Below are 25234 nucleotides of genomic sequence, written 5' to 3'. Positions count from 1 at the left end.
AAAATAAAAAATCCAATTTCAATAAAAGAATCTGCTTTATTTTTTTTTTTTTTAAATAAATCATTGCTTTTTATCCACTGTGGCAGAAACAGAAGTGGCTCAAAGATGAGTAAGAAAATTATTAGAGGCATGGAAAAACTTTCATGTGAAGAGTGATTGAAAAGATTGGGTCTGGTACCTGAGACCCCAAATCAGATATGCACTAAGTATATGGTTAACCCTCTTCAGGAAAGCATGAACTTAAATTTAAACATATGCTTAAATTCCCTAGACTTTAATTGGATTTAAGCATGTGCTTATATGCTTGGTGGATAGGGATGCTTTCCTGAATCTGGGCTTTAGAGAAGACACAAGTAAGAAGGAATACAATAAAGGTATACAAAATACTGAATGATATAGAGAAGGTAGATTAGGCAAATCTGTTAATCCGTTCTCATAATGTAAGAACAAGGGAATGTTAAATGAAACTGAAATGAAAGGCAGAAAACATAAACTGGTGAAAGAAAATACATTTTCACAGAATTCACAGTTAGCTTGGAGGAATGCATTGTCACATAATCTCAGAAGCTTAGAAGACTGCACAAACAGATTGGGTGTTTATGTGATAACAAGCGTATCTAGAATTAGAGTAAGGATTTAAAAACAAGTTTTGGAAGGAATATAAACATTTATGCTTCAGGGCATAAGCCAACCTCTAAGTAGTGATGGTTAGGAAGAAACTTTCCTGGTAAATAGGGTATTCCATAGCAGCTTGTTGCAAAGTCTTGTTCCTTATACTGAAGTCTCTTTTGCTAGCTAGGTTACTCCAGGGCCATTGGTCTTATCCACTGTTGCAGTTCCTATGGGGAAAAAATGTAAAATGAAAAAAATAAAAGCTATTTATCTTCTGAAACGTATTGTTTCCTTGATCCTGTGTTGTTCATCTTGGATGGATTAATTTCTGCATTTTCTGAGTTTTAAATCAAGATTGGGTTGTTTTTTTAAAAAACCTTCTCTACTTCAAACATTAAGTATTTTGGGGAAATTCTGTGGCCCATGTCATGCAAGAAGTCAAGCTAGATGATCACAATGGTCCCTTCTGACCTTGGACTCTATGAATACAATAAATAGATGGTGCCTGCCCTAAAGAACTTGCAATCTAACTATAAGATGAAAGGCAACAGGTGGATATGGCAAATGGGCGGTGGAGCACAAAGTAAAAATAATAAACCAGTTATGTTTACTATACTTAGCAGTGATCATAACCTACCAACTACCTAACTGTTCTTATGTGTTCTAAAGGAATCACAGCATAGGTGGTTTTTAAGAGAAGAAGATACTGTTGTTGTTTTTTTAAGAGGGAGCTCCTCCCATGCATAATGGATTGCATGGCAGAAAGCATAAAAATACACGTTGGAAAAGTTGATAGATGGACTGATAATGTTGGCAGAGCAAAAGCAGGGCTCACAGCTGACTAGAACATAAGGGTTTGTAGAGTGGGGATAGTCAGTGAACGACCTTGAAAGTGGAGACAAGTAATCTGGGCTTGCGCAGTGGGAAAGAGGGAGCCAGTGGAGGGATTCAGAGAAGGCAGTTATGTGGTCAAAGTGATAAGCCAGAAAAATGATTCTTTATAAATGGAAAACAGATTAATTCCACAATGGATGTAAAATACTAGATATTTACATTGAAATATAATGGCAAAATCCTGTGAAAATTTCTTGTTGAAAAACACACACAAAACTTGAGCTCATATTCCTTACAGATTAGTCATAGATTAGGGCTGCTAGATGTTACCACAAAAAATAGTAATAAATAACAGTAGAACTATTCTCAGCAAACAATTTGTTGTTTGAATTAACCCTTTTATCTGTTTGGAAATTGTCTGTGAGCATATCATGCCTCTTTCAGATTTGTTGGTTATTCAAAATTGTTCAAATATTTTTGTGTAATGTTTGCAAACTGTGAGTATTGTTTTGAATATTCAGTATCTCTTTGAGCTTTGTTTTTGGTCACCTAGGTCCTATCGTATTTGAGTTCTCTGATCAGATGATGCATTTTTCTGTTTTTAAAATAAATCACTTTCTGTCCTTGCTTTTTCTCTACTCTATTCATACCCAGTCCCACCACTAAAATATGTTAAGGCACACACTTCTAGCACAAATGTGTGTTCTTGCAGGAGCAAGCATATTTTTACACAAACAGTTGCATTTACAAGAATACAAGTGAATGAAAATTGCTTATGTAAATGTTCAAAAAGTCTTGAGTGTGGTCAAATTGAAATGTGATTTGGAATTCCTGAAATGTTTGTAAATAACTTTTCTCAGTATTTGTCCACCACTCATTACAGACGTTCTCTTGTTGTTCATTTTGAAATACAGATTTTTGAAAATGCAGAAAGAGATACCATTTTGTCCTGATGTAACTGAAGCATGGTCTTCTGACTCAAATGTAGGGATGGGAGTTGCGTACTATGGCTTTTATTCCCAGCTCTGCTGCAGACTTTTTATCCATGCCTCACTTTCTAGAGTTATGAAATGCTGAGAATATAACATCATAGAGATGTTGTGAAGCTTAATTATTGTTTGTTAAATACTTTGAGATCTTTGGCCAGAACATGCTATAGAAATATATTTTCATACATATAGCTCACAAAATATAACATTAGTTAAAATCTGTACAGTGCTTTGAACATGCAAAGTGCTTAAATGAATGCCAAAAAAAATAATGATTATAAAAGGTTTAAATGTTAGAAATGTAGATAATTAGTATTATTCAGAGAAGAGGGAAAACTATAAATTGTAGTTAAGTAGTTTGACATTTGAAAAGGAAGATTTGAGAGTAGTATAGCGAGGATCCTTCTGCTGTATTTTAGTACAGATAGTTTTAATGAAGTAAATGCATTAGAACTTTGATATTTTAGACACATGGTATGTAACACTGAAGTTTATAACTCTTCTCTTCAGTAGACTAAGTAGCATGTGCAGATCTGAAACGCTTCAGTGCTTTCCAATTGCTCTGCGCTAGGCAGGGTTGAAGAGCTGATAACTTCTGAAGTGAAGAGCATGTATAAATGCCTTTAAAAAAAATAAAAAAATCACCGTTTGCTAAACGCACACAGAAACACTATCACTTCAAGATTTAAGTGCTTTCATCAATTGAAAAAGCTGTAATAATTTAAAATTGCTTCCTGCTGAAGTGACTGAAGGTTTATGGAGTGCTTTAAGTTTTTCTTTAACCATTGTGTTTCCAAAGTGAACTGTGATATACTGCAGGGATACTGCCTGAGGTCACTACATCCAGCTAACAAATGTCAATTAAACTGAACGAAAAGGAACAAATAAATGTGGTGTTTACAAAAAAAAAATCATCCTGAAAATATGCAAGAGTTAGTCCAGTAAAACAAACAAAAATTGTACAGCACATAAACACGAGAATGTTGTCAGTTAATTAGAGTGATGTGGGATACTCCCAGCTAAGTCTTAAAGGAGGTAACTCTGAGTGTACGGTGTGGGCAGCCAAAGTGTGGCTTATGTCCATTAAAACTCTTTTTCTTGAATACTGAGGTACATGAGAACATACTGGGTCAGACCAATGGTCCATCTAGCCAGTATCCTGTCTTCTGACAGTGGCCAATGCCAGATGTGTCAGAAGGAATAAACAGGGCAAGCAAGCGTGGAGTGATGCATCCCCTGTCATCCAGTGCCAGGTTCCGGCAGTTGGAGGTTTAGGGACATCAGGAGCATGGAGTTACATCACTAATAGCCACTGATGGATGGCCTTCATGAATTTATCTAATTCTTTTTTTAACCTGCTTGTACTTTTAGCCTTGACAGCATCTCTGGACAGTGAGTTCCACAGGTTGACTGTTGTGTGAAGAAATACTTCCTTTTGTTTGTTTTAAACTTGTTGCCTATTAATTTCATTGTGAGACCCCTAATTCTTGTGTAATATGAAGGGTAAATAATACTTCCCTCTTCACTTTCTCTATGCTATTCATGATTTTATAGATCTTTGTCATATGCCCTCTTAGGTAGCAGGTTTAAAACAAACACAAGAAAGTATTTTTTCACGCAGTGCATTGTCAGCCTCTGGAGCTCCTTGCCAGAGGGTATTGTGAAGGCCAGTACTATAATGGGGTTCAAAAGAGAGCTAGATAGTTTCATGGAAGATAGGTCCATCAATGGCTGTTAGTCAGGATGGGCAGCATTGGTGTCCCTAGCCTCTGTTTGCCAGAAGCTGGGATTGGGTGACAGGGCATGGATCACTTGATGATAACCTGTCTGTTCATTCGCTTTGGGGTACCTGCCATTGCCACTGTTAGAGGACAGGGTACTGGGCTTGATGGACCTTTGGTCTGACCCAGTATGGCTGTTCTTACGTTATGTTCTTAGTCATCTCTTTTTTTCTTTTTTTTGGAAACTTTATTTTTTAGTTTTTATGTAAAGTGTAAACACATAATGAAACAAAACATATAAATACAGGCATGAGATGGAAATAACAAAATTCAACGTTCATTATTTGCAAAACCTAGGGGAAAAATACAAACAAACCCTGAACCTATGGAGATCATGCAGGGCATCAGTTATTGGCGACTAAATAAATAAATGAGAATATAAGTTATGTGTATTGGGCCTTAATATATACTAAATTGCGAAAGTATGCAATAGTCTCATGTGTGATCTGACATCCTCATATTTAGAGCCCTACCAAATTCACAGCCATGAAAAATGCATCACAGACTGCGAAATCTGGTCTCCCCCCCATGAAATCTAGTCTTTTGTGTGCTTTTACCTTCTACTATACAGATTTCATGGGGTAGACAAGTGTTTCTCAAATTGAGGGTCCTGGTCCAAAAGAGAGTTGCAGGGGGGTATGATATTGCCATCTTCTCTGAAGGCAGTGCAGAAGTGCTGGGTGTCCTGAGAGTGGTGACTGTTGACCTGGCAACTAGCTCTGAAGGCAGTGCCCGCCAGCAGCAGTGCAGAAGTATGGATGGCAATACCATCCCATCCCACCCTTACTTGTGTGCTGCTTCTTTCAGAGCTGCGTGGCCAGAGAATGGTGGCTGCTGACTAAGGGCCCAGCTCTTCAGGCAACAGCACAGAAGTAAGGGAAGCAATACCATACCATGCCATCCTTCCTTCTGCGCTGGTGGTGGCTCTGCCTTCAAAACTAGGCTCCTGGCCAGCAGCTTTCCCTCTCCAGCTGCCCAACTCTGAAAGCAGCACCACATCCAGCGGCAGCACAGAAGTAAGGGTAGCAGTACCGCAACCCCCCCTACAATAACCTTGCAACCCCACACAACTCCTTTTTGGGTCAGGATGCCTACAATTACAATATTGTGAGATTTCAGATTTAAATAGCTGAAATCATTAAATTTATGATTTTTAAAATCCTATGACTGTGAAATTGCCCAAAATGGACCATGAATTTGGTAGAGCCCTACTCATATTTTTTCCAAGCGGTCATTTTTTCCATTAATGCAATAGCAGAGAGCTTGAAGGAACAATCTGGCAGAACACTGTGAATTCAATACCTTCAGCATCTTCAGGGGTGAGACATAGCTCCTATGACCGTCGGAGTACCTCCGGTACCAGAGCTAAGAAGAGGTCTAAGGACCCTAAATGGGCAGCCCCAAAGGCGACTGCACTGTCTCTTGACACAGAGGAGCACAGCGCAAGACATTCAAAAATGGTACTGACCGCCCCAACCAAATCAAGTTCAGGTGCTTCGGCACTGACATCTCTATTGGCATGACATTTGTAGCAGCACTGAGCAAATTCGTGGCACTAAGCAAGCCCTCGGCACTGATGTGAACACTGGCACCAATGAGACCCTCAGGACTGGATTAGCTGCATTTCCTCCCCCACCCCTCAGCACTGACCGTCAGTGCTGATGATGCTCCTCCCTCCTCCACAGGAGTTACCCAGAAGATCTGATGGTATCTGACATGCCTGAGTTGCCGCAACTCAGACACAAGGTCTCCACCTCACATCCCTTCTCCGGTGTCACAGCACTACTCCCTTTTCCTGTCTGAAGGCTGCACCACCCTTCCCCAGTGAGGAAGATGAAGAGTAATACTTTGTTCCGTCCTTATATTTGGGACATACTTGAAAAGCATCCTCTGCACGTCCTCACAGCTTGGAAACTGGGACCGAATCAGGGCCCTGGTATGGATCCCCATGGATGCAATCCCATGCACCAATCCCCTCATCGGGCCATACTGAGCTATGTGCAGAGCACGTTTTCCAAAGTCTCCCATAGAACAGAGCTGGAGACACCTGCATTCACCATCCTCATCCATCTCTTGACCACCAGAGGCTGATTAGCTACCAGTAGAGGAACAGGAATAAGACCTGGAGGAGATTAAACCAACACTCCTCTTTTCGTCCTCTTCCCCGGATGAGGCTATTATGCCTTCACGCCTTACGTCAGCAGATGATTTCAAATATTTCCAAGAGCTGTTCTGCAGGATCAGAGACTCCCTCCAGATCCCTCTGGAGGAAGTGAAAGAGCAACAGCACAAGCTGCATGCCTCTACATCGGCGAAGACAGCCTTCCCTATCAATGAGGCCATCTTGGACCCAGTCAAATGCTCTGGTAGATCCCAGCATCCATCCCACCAACCTGCAAGTGGGCGGACAAAAAATACTATGTCCACACTAAGAACATGGAATTTTTTCCCCAACTCTACTGCAAAATCCCTGGTAATCAATGCAGCACATGAGAAGGGGCACCAATACCACCCAAGGACAACTCCCGACCACAAGGACTCAAAGCCATTAGACCTGTTTGGTCACAAGGCTTATTCCTCTGCCATGCTGCAGTTTGGTATCTCCAATTATGAGGCGCTCATGGCCAAATACAATCACATGAACTATTCTAAGATACAAGAGTTCTGCTAGGATCTCCCAACAATAAGAAGTAGCAGCTTCAGGCACTCATGTCTGAAGGACACTTGTTGGCCCATACGGCTGTACAACTCTGCTGATACAGCTGCCCATTCTATCGCGACAGCTGTAATAATGAGATGAGCATGATGGCTGCACCTCTCTGGATTCCGTAAGTAAGTGCAAACCACAGTTGAGGACCTATCCTTTGGGGGTTCCAAGCTATTTGCCGAATACACAGATGAGTCCCTACATTCCCTAAAGGACTCTTGAGCAACTCTCCGCTCTCTCAGCATGTATACGCCAGCACCAAAGAGATCTCTGCGGAAATACCAACCTGTCACAAGGTCCCTACCTCCATCTTTCACTCCTCATTGACAATACGACACAGAATGAAGACAACACAGGCTTCATACGAAGCTCAGACAATTTAAGCCTCAAGGGACTACCTCTCACACCCCCACATCCAAACAACAGTTTGAATGTTTGTTCAAAGCCCTGAGAAGCCTCCCCATCTTCCAGTCACTGCAAGCATCTTCAACAATCCACCAGTTTGACGACTGTTCAGCCCCTTTCTGTCCATTCTGGCATCATATCACTTCGACAAGTGGGTCCTAGAAATCATGGAAAAAAAGATATTTCATCCCATTCCTATCGATCTCATCCTCCCAACCTCCTCCCTGTCCCTCTTCAGGGACCCTTCTCATGAAAATCTTCTATGAGAATAAATAAATCACTTTCTGCAGCTGGAAGCCGGAGAATCAGTCCCATCCCAACACCGAAGGAAGTGTTTTTATTCCCATTATTTTCTGACCCAAAAGAAATCTGGTAGGTGGAGACCGATCCTAGACCTATAAAACTTCAACAAGTTCATCAAACTATAACACTAAAATATGGTTACACTATCAACCATAATCCCAGCACTGGAACAGAGGGACTGGTTCTCAGCCCTTGACCTCCAAGACATGTATTTTCATGTCATACACCCGGCTCACAGAGGGTTCCTCAGATTCATCATGGGGATTGATCATTGCCAGTATGCAGTACTGCCCTTTGGACTTTTTATAGCCCCTCCGAGTATTCTCCAAAGTCCTCATGGTAGTGGCTACGTACCTACACAAACAGGGAAATGACTGCAATACTATACTAGATAGACAGCTGTACAAATCCAGTTACATGAGACTCAGCTCTCAAAGCTCAATAGGCCAACCCTCATTATTAATGAATGAATTGTTTTAAAAGATATATGGAGACTGACACACCACAAGGAGAATGACTGACTATAAATATTTCTCTACAGTATATTAATCTTTCTCCAAAATTGATTTTTTTCTTGTCTTTAGAACTGATTCCAGCATGCCTAGAAGCAACCATTGATACTATATTAATTGCAAATCATGCTCCAATTCTACTTACTATAGACACTGATTACACCTTATTAATGTCTTCTAGGTCAATGGTTCTCAACAGTGGCCCTGGGAGGCACAGAGCAGGCTTCAGGGGACCTGACAAGCAGAGTCAGCATTAGACTCACAGGGGCCCAGGTCAGAAACCACCCCACCACATGGGTCTGAACCCCACGGCCCTGAACCCCAACACTTTGGGGCTGAAGCCTGAGCAATGTAACTTCATGGGGGGCCCTTTGGTATGGGACCCCAGGCGATTGCCCTGCTTGCTACCCCATAATGCTGGCCCTGGCTTTTGTATGCAGAAAACCAGTTGTTGTGGCACAGGTAGACTGTGGCATTTTATAGCATGTGTGGGGGAAGGGGGGGAAGGAAGGGGCCCAGAAAAAAATTGTTGAGAACCTCTGTTCTAGGTGAAAGCTACTAAACAATGCAAAATCTCATTGCACAGTTGATTCAGTCATTTCTAATTTCATACAAGAAAATGATCACTCATATACCTCAGATACCATCTTTTGGGATGCTCTGAAAGCTACTATAAAGGGTCAAATGTATAAAGTGTGCCTTCCAAAAGGAGGGAGAGAGAGACTCAAGTTACTGGACTCTATGGCCAAGAAAATAGATGAGTTGGAGAGAGTGCACAAGACTGATCCAAATAACAAAAACCTCGGAGGTCAAATCTAATCAACGCCAAATATAAATATAATGAATGCTTACTCGGCCAAGTCGAATTAATACCCAGTAGGGTTAAACAAAGATATTATGAATGAGGAGATAAAACAGGTAAACTACTTGCCAGAAGACTTAAAATGGAACTAGCCAACAATAATATATCTTCCTTATTACAAGAAAATAGCAGTCCCATCCTTGAACCAGGAGATCTAAATAATCAATTTAGGCAATTCTATCAAGCTTTTATACATCAGATATCCAATCTGACTAATAAATTTGATCATTTCACTGAAGGCCCGCCTTTAGTACCCTATCTTCTGAACAAGTGTTATTTATGGACAAACTTTCTCAGTGCATGAGATCGAACAGGCTATTAAAAATATGAATTAAAGCAATGCCCCTTGGATGGATGGCTTTCCAGCAGATTTTGACAAAATGTTTTGTAATCGGGTATGTACTATTCTTTCAAAGGTTTTTATTGAAACAGACTCCTGCCTTATAGTACGTTTGGGCATTCAGTAGGCCCTTTCAATATCTAATGGGGCCATATAGGGGTCCAATTTAAATATGTTAGGGAGCAGGTTCTGAAGAAAACTGATAATATCCTTCCCCTTTAGACCCTTAGCAGTGCCAACAGATGAAGGTTTCTTCAAGGTCTTTTTTTTCCTAGTCATCCTGTTTTCTTCCAGTTTGGTCTTAATTTTGAAGACAGTTTCTTCTTTAATTTCACTAGCTTCAATGGCAGCCTTTTGTAGCTCATTTTTTAAGCGAGCCATTTGGGATTTCACATCATATAGAGAGGTCACAAATATCGTTTGAGACTGAGTCCAGTTTGTTTATTAATATTTCCATCAGTGCTGCAGTATCCTGGGCTAGGTTCAGCTGTGGCCTAGGGGTCTCCCCTTTCATCTGCTTAGGTGATTCAGGCTTAGGGCTTTTGGTGCCTCTCATTTTTTCTTTGGAATCTATATTCAATAGTTTGAAGTTTATCCAGGGGATTAATTTAAATTTCTATGACCGAACCTTATTGCCAATTTGCTAGGAAAGTTATTATTAGAGGCAAATTTGATATGGGGGGAATGAGGAGATTCAGAACTTGGCAGTTATTTTCCTCCTGGGTACCATGTGACCCCTGCCATCTCTTCTCTAAGTTTAACAGTCCCATTTTTTAATCTTTCCTCATATGGAAACTGATCTGTACCCCATATAATTTTCGTTGGCTTTTTTTTACCTTTTCCAATTCTGTCACCTCACTGTTCATCCCCTTTTTCAGATCATTTATGAATACGTTGAATAGCACAGGTCCCACTATAGATCCTTGGGAACCCTGCTATTTATCTTTCTCTGTTGTGAAAACTAACCATTTATTTCTATTTTTTCTTTCCAGTCTTTTAACCAGCTACTGATCCATGAAATGACCTTCCTTCTTATCCCATGACAGCTTAGTTTTCTTACAAGCGTTTGGTGAGGGACATCGTCAAAGATGTTTTTGATAGTCCAAGTACACAGTGTTGACTGGATCAACCTTGTCCATATTCTTGTTGACACTCTCCGAGAATTCTAACAGGCTGGTGAGGCATGACTTCTCTTTCCAGAAGCCATGTTCACTCTTCCCTAACATATTGTATATCTATGTGTCTGATAATTCCATTATTTACTATAGTTTCAACCAATGTGCCAGGTATTGAAGTTAGGCTTACAGGTCACAGAAGCCTGTCCCCCCTCTTTTTTTTGGTCCTATGAGATTGGACATAAGATTTGCAGAGTTATAAAATTTAGAAAATCACGGTTTCTCTTTTGTCCCATGCATTGTCTGCAAAATGTTTAGGGAATGCCATGACCTTAACTGAACACAAAGGTTCTAATCTAAGGCAGGGCTCATGCTGCTGCAGGAGCAGCACACACTGTATTTGGAATATTGGCAACAGATAGCCTCTTTGGAATGGGAGAAAGAGCGAGCTGGGTCAGGCTCCTTCCCAGCTGAAAATCTCCATCCCTTGACCCTGCATAAGGCCCTGGTGGTCCATCCCCACAACACGTGGGCAGTACATGGAAAAGGAGCTTCCTGTACTTCCTCAGGGGGTGGAGAGAGAGAGAGAGAGAGAGAAAGCCAGACTGGTCTTCCCTCAGCCATCCTTCCACCCCAGCATGTGACCCGTTCTTTTCCCACCCAGAATAACAATCTTCTCCTGCCAGCAAATGTAGTTAGTCCTGTAGCTCAAGCTGTGCTCTGTTGCCAGAGATTTAGGATTTAAACCTGTACATAATAGAATTTGTTTTTACAATTTTCCTTTGAAAATAGGAAGTATGTATAAGTAAACCCCCCTACGTTAAAAGAATTGTATTTTTTTGCAAAGCAAGCACTCAGAAGTTAGGAAATGCCAGAATTTTGGTTGCCTGTGAAATCTTAATTCAGCCTATTTATGTATATGTATTATGGTACAGTCTTTAATTAGATGATCATATAGCAGTCTTTCCACTGGACCTTAGTCTCATTCAGTGCACCGAATGGATGAATCAGGGTTGTTTACTGATTGGAACTATTTCCCTGTCTCATTTGCTTTAGATGGTGGAAGGTTTGTAAGGAACAAGGCAGGAGATTGCAGGAAGAAAAAGAATGGTCTTGTGGCTAAGGCAGGTGAATGCCACACAGGAAAGTATAGTCCTACCTCTGCTCCTACCACAGCCTTCCTATGTGATGCTGAGTGAGTCACTTAAGCCAAAGCTTTAGCAGATGGCCACTGATGTGTTCTTTATTTTTGGGGTTCTGAACATTAGACATGTAGGACCTGGTGGGCAGAAATCTTGAGCTCTGACAATTGTAACTGGAGTCAGTGGGAGTTGTGGCTGCACAACACCTCTGACAATATGGTATTGTGCTCTGAAAGAAAGAGCATGGCGTCGAGAGTCAGGAGGCCTGAAGTTCTAAGCCTGGCTGTGCCACTGACTCAGTGTGTGGCCTCAGGCAAATCTTTGTCCCAAGTTTCCTTGCCTGTAAAATAGGGATAATAATGCTGTCTGATCTCACAGTGAAGATAAATTCATTAATGTGTGTGGATCCCTCAAATACCAGGGAGAAGATTGAAAAGACTGAAGAAATGTGAGTAGTTGAGATAAGGCATGGATGGGAGTGAGCTGGCTGAGGGTCAACCCAGGCATGATGATGCTGGGCTGGGGCACTGTGATGGAGGAGACAATATCAGTCTTTTTGATTGAAGGAGTACATCTGCAATTGGTGAGCAGGGCTTGCAGTTTAGGAGTGATTCTAGACCCAGATCTGCTGTTGTCGGTTTAGGCAGGTGCAACCTTTCTTTTAGGATGCGGACCTTGTTACTGTTATCCATGTCTTTGTTACCTCAAGATTAGATTACTGCACATGGGGCCACACCTTACAGGCATTTGGAGAATGATGCTGCAACTTGCTTATTGAGAGGGCATCTCACTGGGACTATATGACACCAATGCTCTGGATTGTGCCACTGGTTGCCTATTGGTTTCTGGGATGTCAGCAGGGGCACTTGAATTGAATCCCCCTCATCATAAAGGAGAGGGCAACTGGCTGAGAGCTCTATGTGAGGGCTCTGGGTTTGCCCCCCTCCCGCCCAGTTGTCCAAAATAGCTCAGATTTGGCAATCTTCTGAGCACACCGGAAAAGACACCTATTTGGTAGGAGTTTTGGAGATGGCTGAGGATATACTTCCCAAAACAATGAAGAGGTGGAAATAAATATTTTTTGTAGGTGTCTGGATGGTTGAGTTCCTGCCTAAAGGATTATTTGAATTCTACTGGGATTATGTTGTAATACTAATTGTTAGAGCACCTGAAGCCTTAGTATAGGCATCTTTTTTTATTATTTGAGTAAAGAATACATTTTCATTGCGGGCTTTGGATAGTATGCAGTAAATAAGGCAGGGACCACTAACTAGGGGATGAGTATAAAAATATCAAACTGCTGCCTCATTTCCTGAGCACCATCTGTTCTGTGCACTGAATGAGGGAGGGGTCCTGTGGCAAAAGTAGTATGTGATTTTGTAATTAAAGACTGTATAATGATTAAGGCTACGTTTTAGTGACCTTTTTTTTTAGTAAAAGTCATGGACAGTAAACAAAAATTCGTGGCCTATGACTTATCGATGACTTTTGCTATATACCCCTCACTAAAACTTGGACCTGGATGCCACTGGTGCTGGGGAGGAGATGGGCAGCGGCGCGCAGCCAGGACCCCCGCTGGTGCTGGTGGGAGAAGTGCGGGGTGGTGTCCCGTGGCCTGGGACCCCTGCTGGCGTTAGGGTGAGGAGGCCAGCAGCGTGTGGCCTGAGACCCCTGCTGGTGCTGGAATGGGGGAGGGTTGGTGGGGCTGGCAGGTTCCCTACCTGGCTCTGACCAGTGTTTCCCTGCAGCTCCCACCACAAGCGCCGGCTCCCTAACTCCCTTTGGCTGGGAACCACAGCTAATGGAAGCTCTGGGGGTGGCCCCTGCGGGTGCAGGCAGCACGTGGAGCCCCCTGGTCCCTCTGCCTAGGAGCTGCAAGAACCTGGTGGTGAGAGCCGGGGAACCCGCCCCCCCCCAGGTAAGCACCACCCTCCACCCTAACTCTCTGCCCGAGCCCCCTCCCACACACCCAAACTGCTGCTGCTGCAGAAGTCGTGGAGGTCACAGAAAGTCAGTGACAGACACGCGGCCTTATTCATAATGCATCTATACAGACAGGCAGAATTAAGGATGTACGGACAAATTCTTGCATTTCCTAACTTTTACGTCTTAAATAACATTCTTTCAAATAATTTTGGGTGTAACATGTTTCTATAATATAGTGGGACTTAAGAGGTCTGTGAGTTGCCCTATCATACAAAAGAAGAGAGTTGCTGGAATATGCTTCAAACTGGGGCACCGCTCCTATAAACACTTAAACACATGCTTAACATTGGGCACGTGAGTAGTCCCATTCATTCCGATTAAGCATGAGCCCTAGTGCTCTCAGGCCAGAAGTCCTTTGGACTGTATCCTTTGCATTCTAGGTGTGGTCCCTCCTGACACGTTTCCAGCACAGCTCTAATTTACTTTAAATTTAGTTATCTCTTGTGTAGGAGGAGCAATGTATACTTTAGATTCTGATCTCACTAACATTAGTGTTAGACTAGTTTCATTCCATTGTCATCAGTTCAGTTAGTCCTTGCTTACATTGATGTGAGGCCAGGATATTCGGTCTGTTACTCCCAAATGTATTTTCAGTGGTATTGTACCAATTATATATATTACTATAACCTCATTATCCTAACCTTGCCCAGTAGATGGTACTGTTGGCTCTATTTTGTAGTTTCTTTTTGAAGTTGAACATTTGTTTCTTGAAAGCTGCTGTACATTTTTATTTTTTTCTATTTAATGTATTTTAACTATTGTTTTCCCCCTTTTCTCTCTCTGCTCTTAAGTAACTTCTGAGACCAATAGTGACCCCTTTACTGATTTGACCTTCACTGGTACTAGTAAGATCTAACAGTCTTTAGGCAGACTAATCAATGGGTTAATGGCGAATGTCCTTGAAAGTGTAGAATGTGTGAATATCCTTAGAAGTGTAGATATGTAATCCATTGATTGGGCAGATTGCCTCTGATTCATGTTCTGCATCAGGGTCTTAATCCAAGATAGGTTCACATGAATTTCTTTAAATAGATACCTTTTAAAATTAATTTTCTTGCCATTTAGTGGGCTTTGATAATAGCATTTTCATACTTAACATTGGTTCATTAATAGATTACACCTTTTTATGATGTATTGATCATGTTAAGTGGTAGCCACTTTTACTGTAATTCCAGCAAATGTGAGTTTGGAATTCCTCCAAGTGGAATTTTTTGATTACATATCTTTTCTGGAAAAAATAAATATGCTCATATACTACAGTTATGAGGACAGTAGAAGGACCTATCAGTCAGACAGAGAAACAGCTCAAAAGCATTTACAGTATTTCATCAGTCTTTATTTAGACCCTCATTCAGCAAAGCACTTAAATGTGTTCTTAAGTATGTTGCTGAGTTGGGGCATTCATGTGTTCTTGAAAGTTTTTGATTTGACAGTCATGCAAGCCAAAGTCCTGATTTATCTGCAGAAAAGGGACAGCATGTGCAGTGATGGCAAAAACTTTCTCACACAGCCCTTTCACTTTATCTGAAGGAACCTCCTTGATGGGTGAAACAGTAATACAGGTTCCATCCCCATTTAGTCCTTGTCTCCTTTGCTGAAACTGCCAAATAGCGTTAACTGTGGTGTTATTTATGTCATTCACCTGTCCACTGGTCTGATACTGCCAGCTCGGTTCATGTAGATCACTAACGAGCTCTTAAATGTTAGCAACTTTTGGATGCTGCTGTTTTGGTTGCTTCTAATTAGAGACATGACACATTTTGTTCATGGTTGTTTAACCCTATGGAAACTTTGAAAGTGATTTTTTAAATCAAAACCTTATTTTTTGCACTGCATATTTGTTGAAGGCATGCTCATAATTGTTGGATTGAACATTTCTCTCTCTCAGGAGCACTCTTTTTGTGATGGGGGGGCTAGGGGAAAAATCTGTATACAGAATTACTTGGACTTTGCAAACAGATGTGACTAAAACAAAGTAAGTTTAAATTTAGACCTACCAACCTTAATGGTGTCCCCTTTTAAATATGAAAAACTCTATTTAGGCTTCCTGGATGGGATTTTCAAAAGCACTCGGCACTGGCCTATCTGTGCTCCTAGTGAAGCCAGTGGGAGTTTTACCATTGGCTCCAGTGGGAGATGAGTTAAACCAATGTTAAGTGCTTTGGAGAATCCTTCTCTTGGGCTAGTACAGTCTGTGTGCATGCTTCAGAACACCCACTTGTACAGAACTTCCATTTTAGTTAAGATGTTCTCATAACTTCAAAAATGTGCTGCTCAGGACACATGTAAGTCTAAGAAGTTTGGTTAATTTTTCCTTTCTCCTTACATTGCGCTTCCCCCAAATTTTTGCACAGTCTTGTGCTTCCTTGTTTTTGCTGAACCATTAGCTGAAATACAAAAAGGTCACAATAGAGACTGTTCTTTATTGTTGCTTTTCAAACCTAGTGGGAACCAAGAGATAAAGGAAACCCTGTGAGGAACCCCTTTTATTCGAAGCTTTGCTGCCTGCTTTCTAGATCAAGGAGGTTTGTTTAAGCATTGAAATTTTTACATGTATAGCTGAAGTGTTCAGATTTCACCCATCACTCAAATTCCTTCTTGTCAACCTGTCCATGGTAGATATTAGCTTGGACTTCCTACTGGCAACTCTTATTCTGTGGGGACCCAGAGGAGAGGGTGGGCCTGAGTCCTTTTCTCACCCCCTTCAGGGAAGGGAGCAGGGACTACCAAAGCTTCCGAGTCAGGGTGGAAGCCCTAACATATGACTAGTGGACTTTGTTTCTCTTTCTGTGTTGACTTCCTTTATTCTTCCCTGGTGGAGTAGGCAGAGGGAGATGACAGGCCCCAGGGCCCGCAGTTGGAAGGCCATCACAGGGCTCTTAGGACCTTGGAGATGAGGCTCTCTGTTACTCTGTGAGAGGGGAGACTCTGATGACCCGGCTGGAGCTGTAAAGAGAAGCCAAGTATTATAGGACACATTTCAGAACTGATAGGAAAAGGAGAATTGAGGAAATGCAGGCGTTTTCAAATGCTTGGCTACAAGTGGATGCGATAAAGGACAAGAGGCATGACAACAGACACCACAAGCTCAATCTGTTTAGCTTAACTAACAGAAGATTGGGGGTGATGTGATCATCTATAAGTACCTACATGGGGAACAAAACTTAGATAATGGGGTTGTCAGTCTAGCAGACAGGTATAACATGATCCAAGGGCCAGAAGATGAAGCGAGACAAATTCAAACTGGAAATAAGGTACACGTTTTAACAGTGAGGGGTATTAACTATTGGAACAATTTACCAAGGTTTATGGTGGGTTCTCCATCACTGACATTTTTAAAATCAAGGTGAGATATATTTTTTTTAAACGACATTCTCTAGTTTAAACAGGAATTCCTTTAGGGAAGTCCGATGGCCTGTGTTATACAGGAGGTTGGATTAGATGATTACAGTGGACCCTTCCGCCCTTATGATGTATGAAACTCAATGTTTGCTGACTTGCTGCAGTCCTACTTAAAGAATCAGCTCTGTTCAGCAAGGAATATGCTAATACCACCACCAGGTAATTATACATCTTGTGAATTCTACTCAGAAACTGTTTTCACAGGTGGTGGTCTTAGAAAAAATGAAGTCATTGCAGCATAGAGACAGGTGTAAAGTATGCAATACCAGTTTGAGTGACATCCTGTCTCCACTGAAGTCAATAGACATTTAGCCATTGACTTCAGTGGAGCCAGCATTTCATCTCAAGTTTATTAGCAACTTTGAGGAAAGATGTTATATAAACAAGCGCAAAGTATTTTTATGATTTGGGCGAAATCTGTATGGTACTGTGAATCCCCAGCTTCCGTTGAAGCCAGCAAGGTAGATTTTCAAAGGCCCAGTTAAGTGTCTAAGTGTCATCATTTGCACCTTTGAAAATCTTCCCCAATGGAGTTTCTCATGTAGAGCCTGTTGAAGGCTTTGGCACAGGAGCAGAAAAATAATAATGAATTTGTTTATATACCAGAGTGGGAAGGCTAGAAGCTAGAACTTCAGGGGATGTTACAGGTGTTCAGCACCTCTGAGGCTTCAGCTCTCAGCCTTTTATTGTTAATGCAAAATTAGTGGGGTGATACTGCGAAGTGTTGAGTGGGAGTTGAGAGCATTCAGAACTTCAGAGACTCATAGTCATCATTATCTTCAGTCTTCCCACTCTGTCATATTTACAATGAAAAGAGTTGGATGAATAATATCTGTCCAGAAAAAAACAGTCTGATCATACTCTGATGCTGTATTCAGATAAATTTATTAGCTGTGCTCATCACCTTTCAGCATTTGTCGCCGCTCTGGGGAAGAAAGGCTAGTATGTGAATGGTAAAGACAGATCTACTAGTCTTTGGTTTTTTCATGTCTGAATATAAACATTGGCAATGTTGCCTGCTATCATAATTCTGTTGCTCTCACAATTCTATTGTGAGACACATGATATTTTTCTTAAAGTCCGAGCTTGTGGAGTCATGTGCTTATGTGAGAATCTCTTGTCATCTTAAAAAAATTAGTTTATTGCCCTCATAGTTGCAGAGGAAAGCTGGAAAGCACAAACCCTAAAGGCTCAAAAATCAGAAGGCAAATAAAAAGAATCCAGCATTTATTATTTCTTAAAATCTCATGATTTTTTTGGGACTTGATTCATGATTTTTGAGGGTTGGGGTTAGCAGGATTGCATTGATGAAACCTAGTGATGTTAATGCCAAGTAAACAATCATGTTTCTGGCTAGCTGCTCTAGAAGCGCACAAGCGAGAACAGGGTACTAGGAGCGTACTTCTGGGCAGTGCCCCAATACAAGGAGCTGAATACTCCATTTTGGAGTCTCCTGAGGCACAAAAATACACTAAAGAATGTGAACAGTAGATCAGGCCAGGGTGGCAAAGATGGATGGGTGGGTAGGTGGAAGTATGCTCCACCTCCCACTCCTTCACCCAAAAGAGTGCTGCAGTGGGTGTGCCTCTTCTCCATGCCAGGGAGCTTTGTGAGGGGATTCTGAGGCGTAGTTCATCCTGAGATCTCTCTGGGGAACCTCAGTACCAGCACCTATAAGATGTGATTGAACTCTAGGTGACTTGCATCCGTTCAGCTAAAATAGAAGATCATTCTGCTCTTAGTTACACCTGTGCAACCCATTGGACCTGCTGACTTATTTATTAACTGGAAAGCTGAACATTAGTCTTATCTGCTAGCACTGCCGTTGTTACGGCATTTGGAGGATGCTTTGTTACTGGAGGCAGGATGGACATAAATCACAGTGATCTAGAATAAGCACAGTATGTGGGATATTGCTAAGCCTTATTCCTGACTGATGGTTATATTACATATAGTAGGTAATTAGACAGTTCATAAATTGCTTTGAGGTGTTTGCTTACATGCAATTTGCATTGGAGAAACACTCAGCTTTTGGTTGGTGCTGAAATTATAATATTCTGTGAAATACTTTGTATTTTCTTGATCACTTTCAGACCTTTGACAAAAATGCTTGGTGGTAGAGCATTGGTTTACTGCCAGTGAAGGGAGATTCAAAAAAGCAGAATAAGTTAATTTTCCTTGAGATTTTTGCTATTGATTTTTTTGTTTTGTTTAAGATACATACTATTCTGTATGTATTTGTAAATGGTGTGTGTGAGTATGTACATATATAAAAGTTAATTTAAACATTTTTCTATAATACCATGTGCATTGTGTTTTCGAGAAATAATAAATACACTTTCCCTGTTGCTTGGGGATTAGCAGTATCACTGAACACTCAGATAATACAATGAAGGGCACCATTATAAGAAACTAAAAGGATAGAAGAACAATCCTTAAGGGAGCATCAGTCAATTTTTTTCAGCATTTCATCCCGTTTTTCTTTGTTTTATCAGTTCAGAGTGAATGAGTTTGGTGCCCTGGAAGTCATCACAGATGAAACAGAGATGGAAAGTGTTAAAAAGGCCACTGCTACCACAACGTGGATGGTGCCAACTGCTCAAGAAGGTCAGAAAGAAGCTATTTAATTTTTGTATGTTATAGTTGTTTTTCTAATGTAACAGTGTTCCATAAAAAGTTGCCAAAAGCTTTAAAACTGCTTAGTTGCTTTTCCTCTAACAACTTCTGTACACACCTCATGAAAAAACTGAGGGGATGTTATTAATTACTTGCGTGTGAATGGGTGTCAAAATGTCTTTTAAATTAGAAAGAAGCACAGCATTTCACACTTCCATTATTAAACATCTGGAAGCAATAATTTTAGAGAACTGCAGCTGTATCCTTTATAATAGACACTTTTATCTAAGTTTAGAACTACATTTTTTTAATGTGATCTGTCCTGTTATTTTTTTAACTAAAAGATACCCTAATTGTTTAATCTGTTCGAATTCATCAACATTCTTCACTTTGTTCTTGCTGAGGCTAATTCTCAAAAAGAAAAGAAGGATTTTACCTATTGTCTATAGTTAACTTCAGCCCAAAATAGTGTAAACTGCAAAACAGTTGTTACAGGATATTGTTTATTAGTTGCTCAAAAAACTTAACCAGTGGAGGATTATATCTGCAATATCTTTCTTACTGCTAACTCTACCACAGTGAACTATTGTGACTGCTTGCAAAAATTTTCAGAGTAATAACATTCAGAGGTTTACATGGGCATTTAACTGCGTGGGCAAGGGGGTTAGACAGAATTTTATGTGGAAATTAAAATATTGGCTAAAAGAAAATATACATTTTCATCCATAGAAAGATGTGCCACATAGTCACAGATGCTCAGTATTATTTTTGAACACATTGAACATGGGGTCAATAGGTAGCACTGAAAATAATATCCCAGCAACTAACATGGTTTCTTGCACCCATCATTTTTTTGCCCTTGCAGATGGTACATTTTACCAGGATTTTTTTCCCTTTTTAAATTAAATACATAATTATTTTTAGCATTTGTGAAAATGCCAGATTAACAGAAGGTAACTGTCAGTAGCTATCCACCAAACAGCACAAGCAATAGGGCCGAAAACTTTGCTACGCTGCCCCGCTAATACATCTTCCCCTTGACCTGGAGAGACCCTTTCTAGGGGTGAAAAAGTAGTTCTTCAAGTGATTGCGTATGTCAATTCCAATTAAATGTGCATGTGATGTGTCTATGGCAACCGGAAGGTTTTTTCCCTGACAGTACCCATTGGGTCAGTTCAGGAGCCCCCTGGAGTCGTGCCACTGGAGATGAGCCTCCATGGTGCCAAATATAGGGCCCTGCTTACCCGCTGCCACCTCAGTTCCTTCTTACTGCCTGTGATGGTTAGCCGGAACGCTCATTCTCTCTTGCTTCGACAAGCGTCTCTTTCTTTGCAGTCTTCAGACTTTTCCTGTAAATAGTTAGCTAATAGTTAGTACTTAGTGTATAGATTTCTATAAGATATTGTTTGGGGGTACCCCCCCCCGCAGTCCCTCACCCCCATACTGAGGCATGCCTTGGTCCCTGGGGTTTAAACCCTGCGCAGTGTGTGACAAGCCTCTGCCCAGGAGTGACCCCCAGACTTCTTGCCTAAAGTGCCTGGGGGATAAAGTCCCAAAAGGAATGTTGCAAAATCTGCAGGGGATTTTGCCCCAGAACCCAAAAGGAGAGGGATCAGTGACTGAAGATTCCCCCCTTATGGAGGCTGCCATCCCCACTTGGACCCAGAGTCAGCCAGGACAACGCCGAGCACCTTGGCGTCAGTGCATAGTGCCCAGTCTTTGCAAAAGGTTTCGGCACCGAGGAAGGACTCGGATAGAGACCCTTGGCACTGACAGAGTTCTCCATGCAGGGCAGTGGGAGGCACCGTTGCCAGTCTACGGTACCCCACAAAAAAAGAGAGACCTGACAGAGGGCATTCATCCACGCCCAGACCAGCACGTAAGGAAGCTGAGACCCGCGTTGGGCCACGTAAGCATGGCACTGCCTAGTCAGGCTCCGTCAACTCCTATTCCACCAAGGGACCAGTCGAATCTGGGCCCCCAAGACTCCCCTCTCCAGGAAGGTCGTGAGCAAGCACTGGAGTTACCATCCATGCCAGACACTTTTGAGGTGGCCAGAGAGCTCATTGCCTTCACATCACTACCTTCTCCGCCTAGGCGAGACAGGGCACCGAGCTTCGCTTCAGCGGCACCCATGAGACCTTTGGTGCCATCCCAGGGCAAGCCAGCCATGGTACCGTGCTGATCACCATCCCCTCAGCACCAGTCCTTTCTGCTAGTGGACAGGTAGAGGAGCTGCATTGGTCCTCAAGTTCCTGGCTCCGCTCCCGAGCACCAGTGGGCACTGCTCTCCCATGGTCCTCCTTCAGCAAGTCCTCTGAGTCAGAAGTGGAGTCCTGCAGATCTAAGCAAAGCCAACACGGGTCGTGTAGACACTCTACGTCAGACAAGGAAATGCAGCAGTTCCACCAGGTGCTTTGGCCTGGGCAAAGGCAGGCTCTGACCCAGTCGCCTTTCTGGACCCCCTGTGTATTCCACCAAAGCTGGGGTCCTATTCCAGGAGGTCTGCATTGGTGGCCTTGGTATCTCACGTGCCTCCCACACCTCCCTCAGTGCAGGACCAGCCACCCCATGCCGCATCAGTCACAGCACTGGAAGACCCGGCACCATGTGACCCCTTCGGTGCTGAGGGCAGAGGTCAAGACACAGTCCTAGCTAGGGCCTTTTCCTTGTTCTCACCAGAAGAGATGGTGGCGGGAACTTCCATGATAATAGGGTACTCCAGCAGCTACTGAGCAGAGTGGCCTAGAACCTGGGGATCCAGGTTGAGGAGGTCGCGGAGACATTGGATCCTATGGTGGATATCTTAGCCCCCTCTGGTCCCTCTCGGATTGCCCTGCCACTCATAAAGACTATTCAAGAGACCACTAAGATGTTGTGTCACACCCCCACCTCCTTACCACTGATGGCGAAGAAGACCAAGTGGAAGTGTTTCATTCTCTTTAAGGGATTGGAACCTTTTTTCCCCCAATCCCCATGCCGGATTCCCTAGCTGTTGTGGCAGCAAATAAGTGGGAGCCCCAGGGACATCAGGGCCCATCCCCCAAAAAACGGGGGAGGCAAAGAAGCTGGACCTCTTTGGGAGGAAAATTTACTCTACTGGAGATCTCCAGCTCCGAATCTCAAATCACCAGGCGGTCCTAAGCAGATATAATTTTAACTCCTGCATGGCTATGGCAAAATTTATAGAGCTTCTGCCAGAAGAATCTAGGGTAGAGTTCTCCTCATTGATAGAGGAGGGCAAGCTGGTGGCCAGGGCATTGCTCCTGATTGGGGGTGACCATGAGGAGGGACTCCTGGTTGCAGGCTTCAGGGCTCCCATGTGAGGTCCAACAGACCATCCAGGGCCTCCTATTTGAGGGCTCGACCCTCTTCTCGGAGAAGACAGACCCTAGGTGTCATAGTCTCAAGGATTCAAGAGCCACCCTCAAGTCCCTTGGCCTGCACACTTTGGCTACACCACGGAGGCACTTAAAGCTGCAATCCGTGCCTTGATTCTATCACCCGCAGAAGAGGCAGGACTTTTCTAGGAGGCATAGCAGAAATAATAGAAGCAGGCCTCCCCCTTCATCGGCTCTGGGCAGACAAAACAGTCCCCAGGCGAAAAGCAGAACTTGGTACTGCCCAGGGGCAACCCACAAGTCCAAACTCTGGATTCATTCATCCCTACCTTCTCATGCTGACTATCTCATTTCTACCCTTCGTGGGCACGAATTACATCAGATCTCTGGGTGATCTGCGTGGCAGAAAGGGGATCCTCCCTCTTTCCCTTCAACCTCCCTTCTCCATCCCTCTTCAGAGACCCCTTTCACAAAAGACTTCTCATGCAGGAGATGCACATGCTTCCAGCTGTGGGGGCTGTGGAAGAGGTCCCTCAGGAGCTGAAGGGCAGGGATTTCTTTCCCCCCCCCCCAGTATTCCCTAGTACTGAAAGCCAAAGATGGCCTCAGGCCCATCTTAGACCTGCTAGACCTCAACAGGTTCATAAAGAAGTTGAAGTTCCGTACAGTCTTTCTGGCCTCCCTTCCTAGGATCCGGGGGACTAGTACGCTGCCCTCGACTTGAAGGATGTTTATTTTCATATTTCAATAACACTGTCCCATGGAAGGTTCCTCAGGTTCGTGGTGAATCACAGTCACGGTCAGTTCACAGTCCTTTTGGCCTGTCCGCGGCACCTCGAGTGTTTACCAAGCGCATGACAGTCGTAGCTGCGTTCTTATGCAAGTACCAGGTGCAGGTATTCCCATACCTAGATGACTGGCTGATCAAAGGTCGCTCCAAGGCACAAGTGGATGCTCATGTGAGCCTCATAAGAGCAACTTTAGAAGACCTGGGCCTTTTATTGAATGTACAGAAGTCAACCCTATCCCCATTCAGCAGATAGAGTTAATAGGGGCGGTGTTGGACTCAACATAGACAAGAGCGTGCTTCCCAGAGTCACATTTCCAGACCCTATGCGACATCATATTAGGTCTCAGGCAGTTCCCTACCACCGCAGCAAGGAATTGCCAAAAGCAACTTGGCCACTTGTACCTTTGTAGTACAGCATGCCATACTGAGACTTCGGCCTCTTCAGGCATGGCTAACCTCGGTGTACCAACCAATTTGGGACGGTCTAGACAAGATTGTCACTCTCCCCTGGCTGGTTCTCAAGTCTCTCCTATGGTGGCTCGATCCACAAATGAGGTGTGTTGGTGTTCCCTTCTCCAGGCCCCAGCCATCTCTTTTGCTGGTGATGGATGCGTCAGCAAGGGGTTGGGGAGCGCACCTGAGGGACCTCAGGCCCTCTAGTTCCAGTTGGATCTCTTACTTCATATCAGCGTCAGAGAGCTGAAGGCAGTCTGTTTGGCATGCCAGATGTTTCAAGTTCACTTGGAGGGGAGATATGTATCTGTCATGCAGACAGTATAACAGCGATGTTTATATAAAACAGACGTGGGGGAGCATGCTCCCCTCCCTTGTGCCAGCAAGCCCTCAAACTGTGGAACTTTAGCATAGCTCACTCAATACACCTGGAAGCATCTTATCTCCCCAGAGTTCAGAACAAGTTGGCAAACTATCTCAACAGGTCCTTTCACTGCCACAAATGGTCCATCCACCCATATGTCACGAATACCATCTTCCAATGGTGAGGATTTCCCCAGATAAACTTGTTCGCCATGCGACACAACAGGACATGCCTACAGTTCTGCTCCTTCCTGAATCACAGCCCGGGCTCTGTCACGGACATGTTCCACCTTCCCTGGAGGGGACACTTCCTGTACTCTCGTTCACAAGGTACTGCTCAAGGTTCAAAGGGACGAAGCCTCAGTGATATTGATAGCTCCAGCCTGATCCCATCAGCACTGGTACACATCTCTCCTAGAAATGTCCATGGAAAACACAATCACCTTACTGCTGCTCCCAGACTTGATAACTCGGGAACACAGCTGCCTGCAGCACCCAAACATCTGATCTCTTCACCTCACAGCGTGGAAGCTCCATGGTTAAACCCAGTGGAGCTGGCTTGTTTGGGTCCAGTCAGGGAAGTCCTCCTTGGCAGTAGGAAACTGTCCACTAGGGCTATCTGCCTAGCCAAATGGAAGAGAGTCACAATTTGGTCTTTGCAATATCTCCCATCTCCCAATG

At 43.0% G+C, this 25234-nt stretch overlaps 1 protein-coding gene across 6 annotated transcripts in view; it reads left to right on the top strand.

Annotated features, from left to right (window-relative positions):
• L3MBTL3 (L3MBTL histone methyl-lysine binding protein 3) overlaps positions 1 to 25234 on the top strand; it is a 164441-nt gene that overhangs the window by 13381 nt on the left and 125826 nt on the right. For all 6 annotated transcript variants that reach the window (XR_007773887.1, XM_050949544.1, XM_050949542.1 and 3 more), the window contains one exon: positions 19486 to 19597. Coding sequence is in view for 5 of the 6 variants with exons in the window: in XM_050949544.1 (XP_050805501.1) it covers positions 19486 to 19597 (112 nt within the window). In the remaining variant the exon portion in view is untranslated. The remainder of the gene's footprint in view (positions 1 to 19485; positions 19598 to 25234) is intronic.

The sequence above is a fragment of the Gopherus flavomarginatus genome, chromosome 4 (assembly GCF_025201925.1).
Source record: "Gopherus flavomarginatus isolate rGopFla2 chromosome 4, rGopFla2.mat.asm, whole genome shotgun sequence".
In the NCBI taxonomy this organism is placed as follows: domain Eukaryota; kingdom Metazoa; phylum Chordata; order Testudines; family Testudinidae; genus Gopherus; species Gopherus flavomarginatus.
This window is presented reverse-complemented; position numbering and strand designations above follow the sequence as displayed.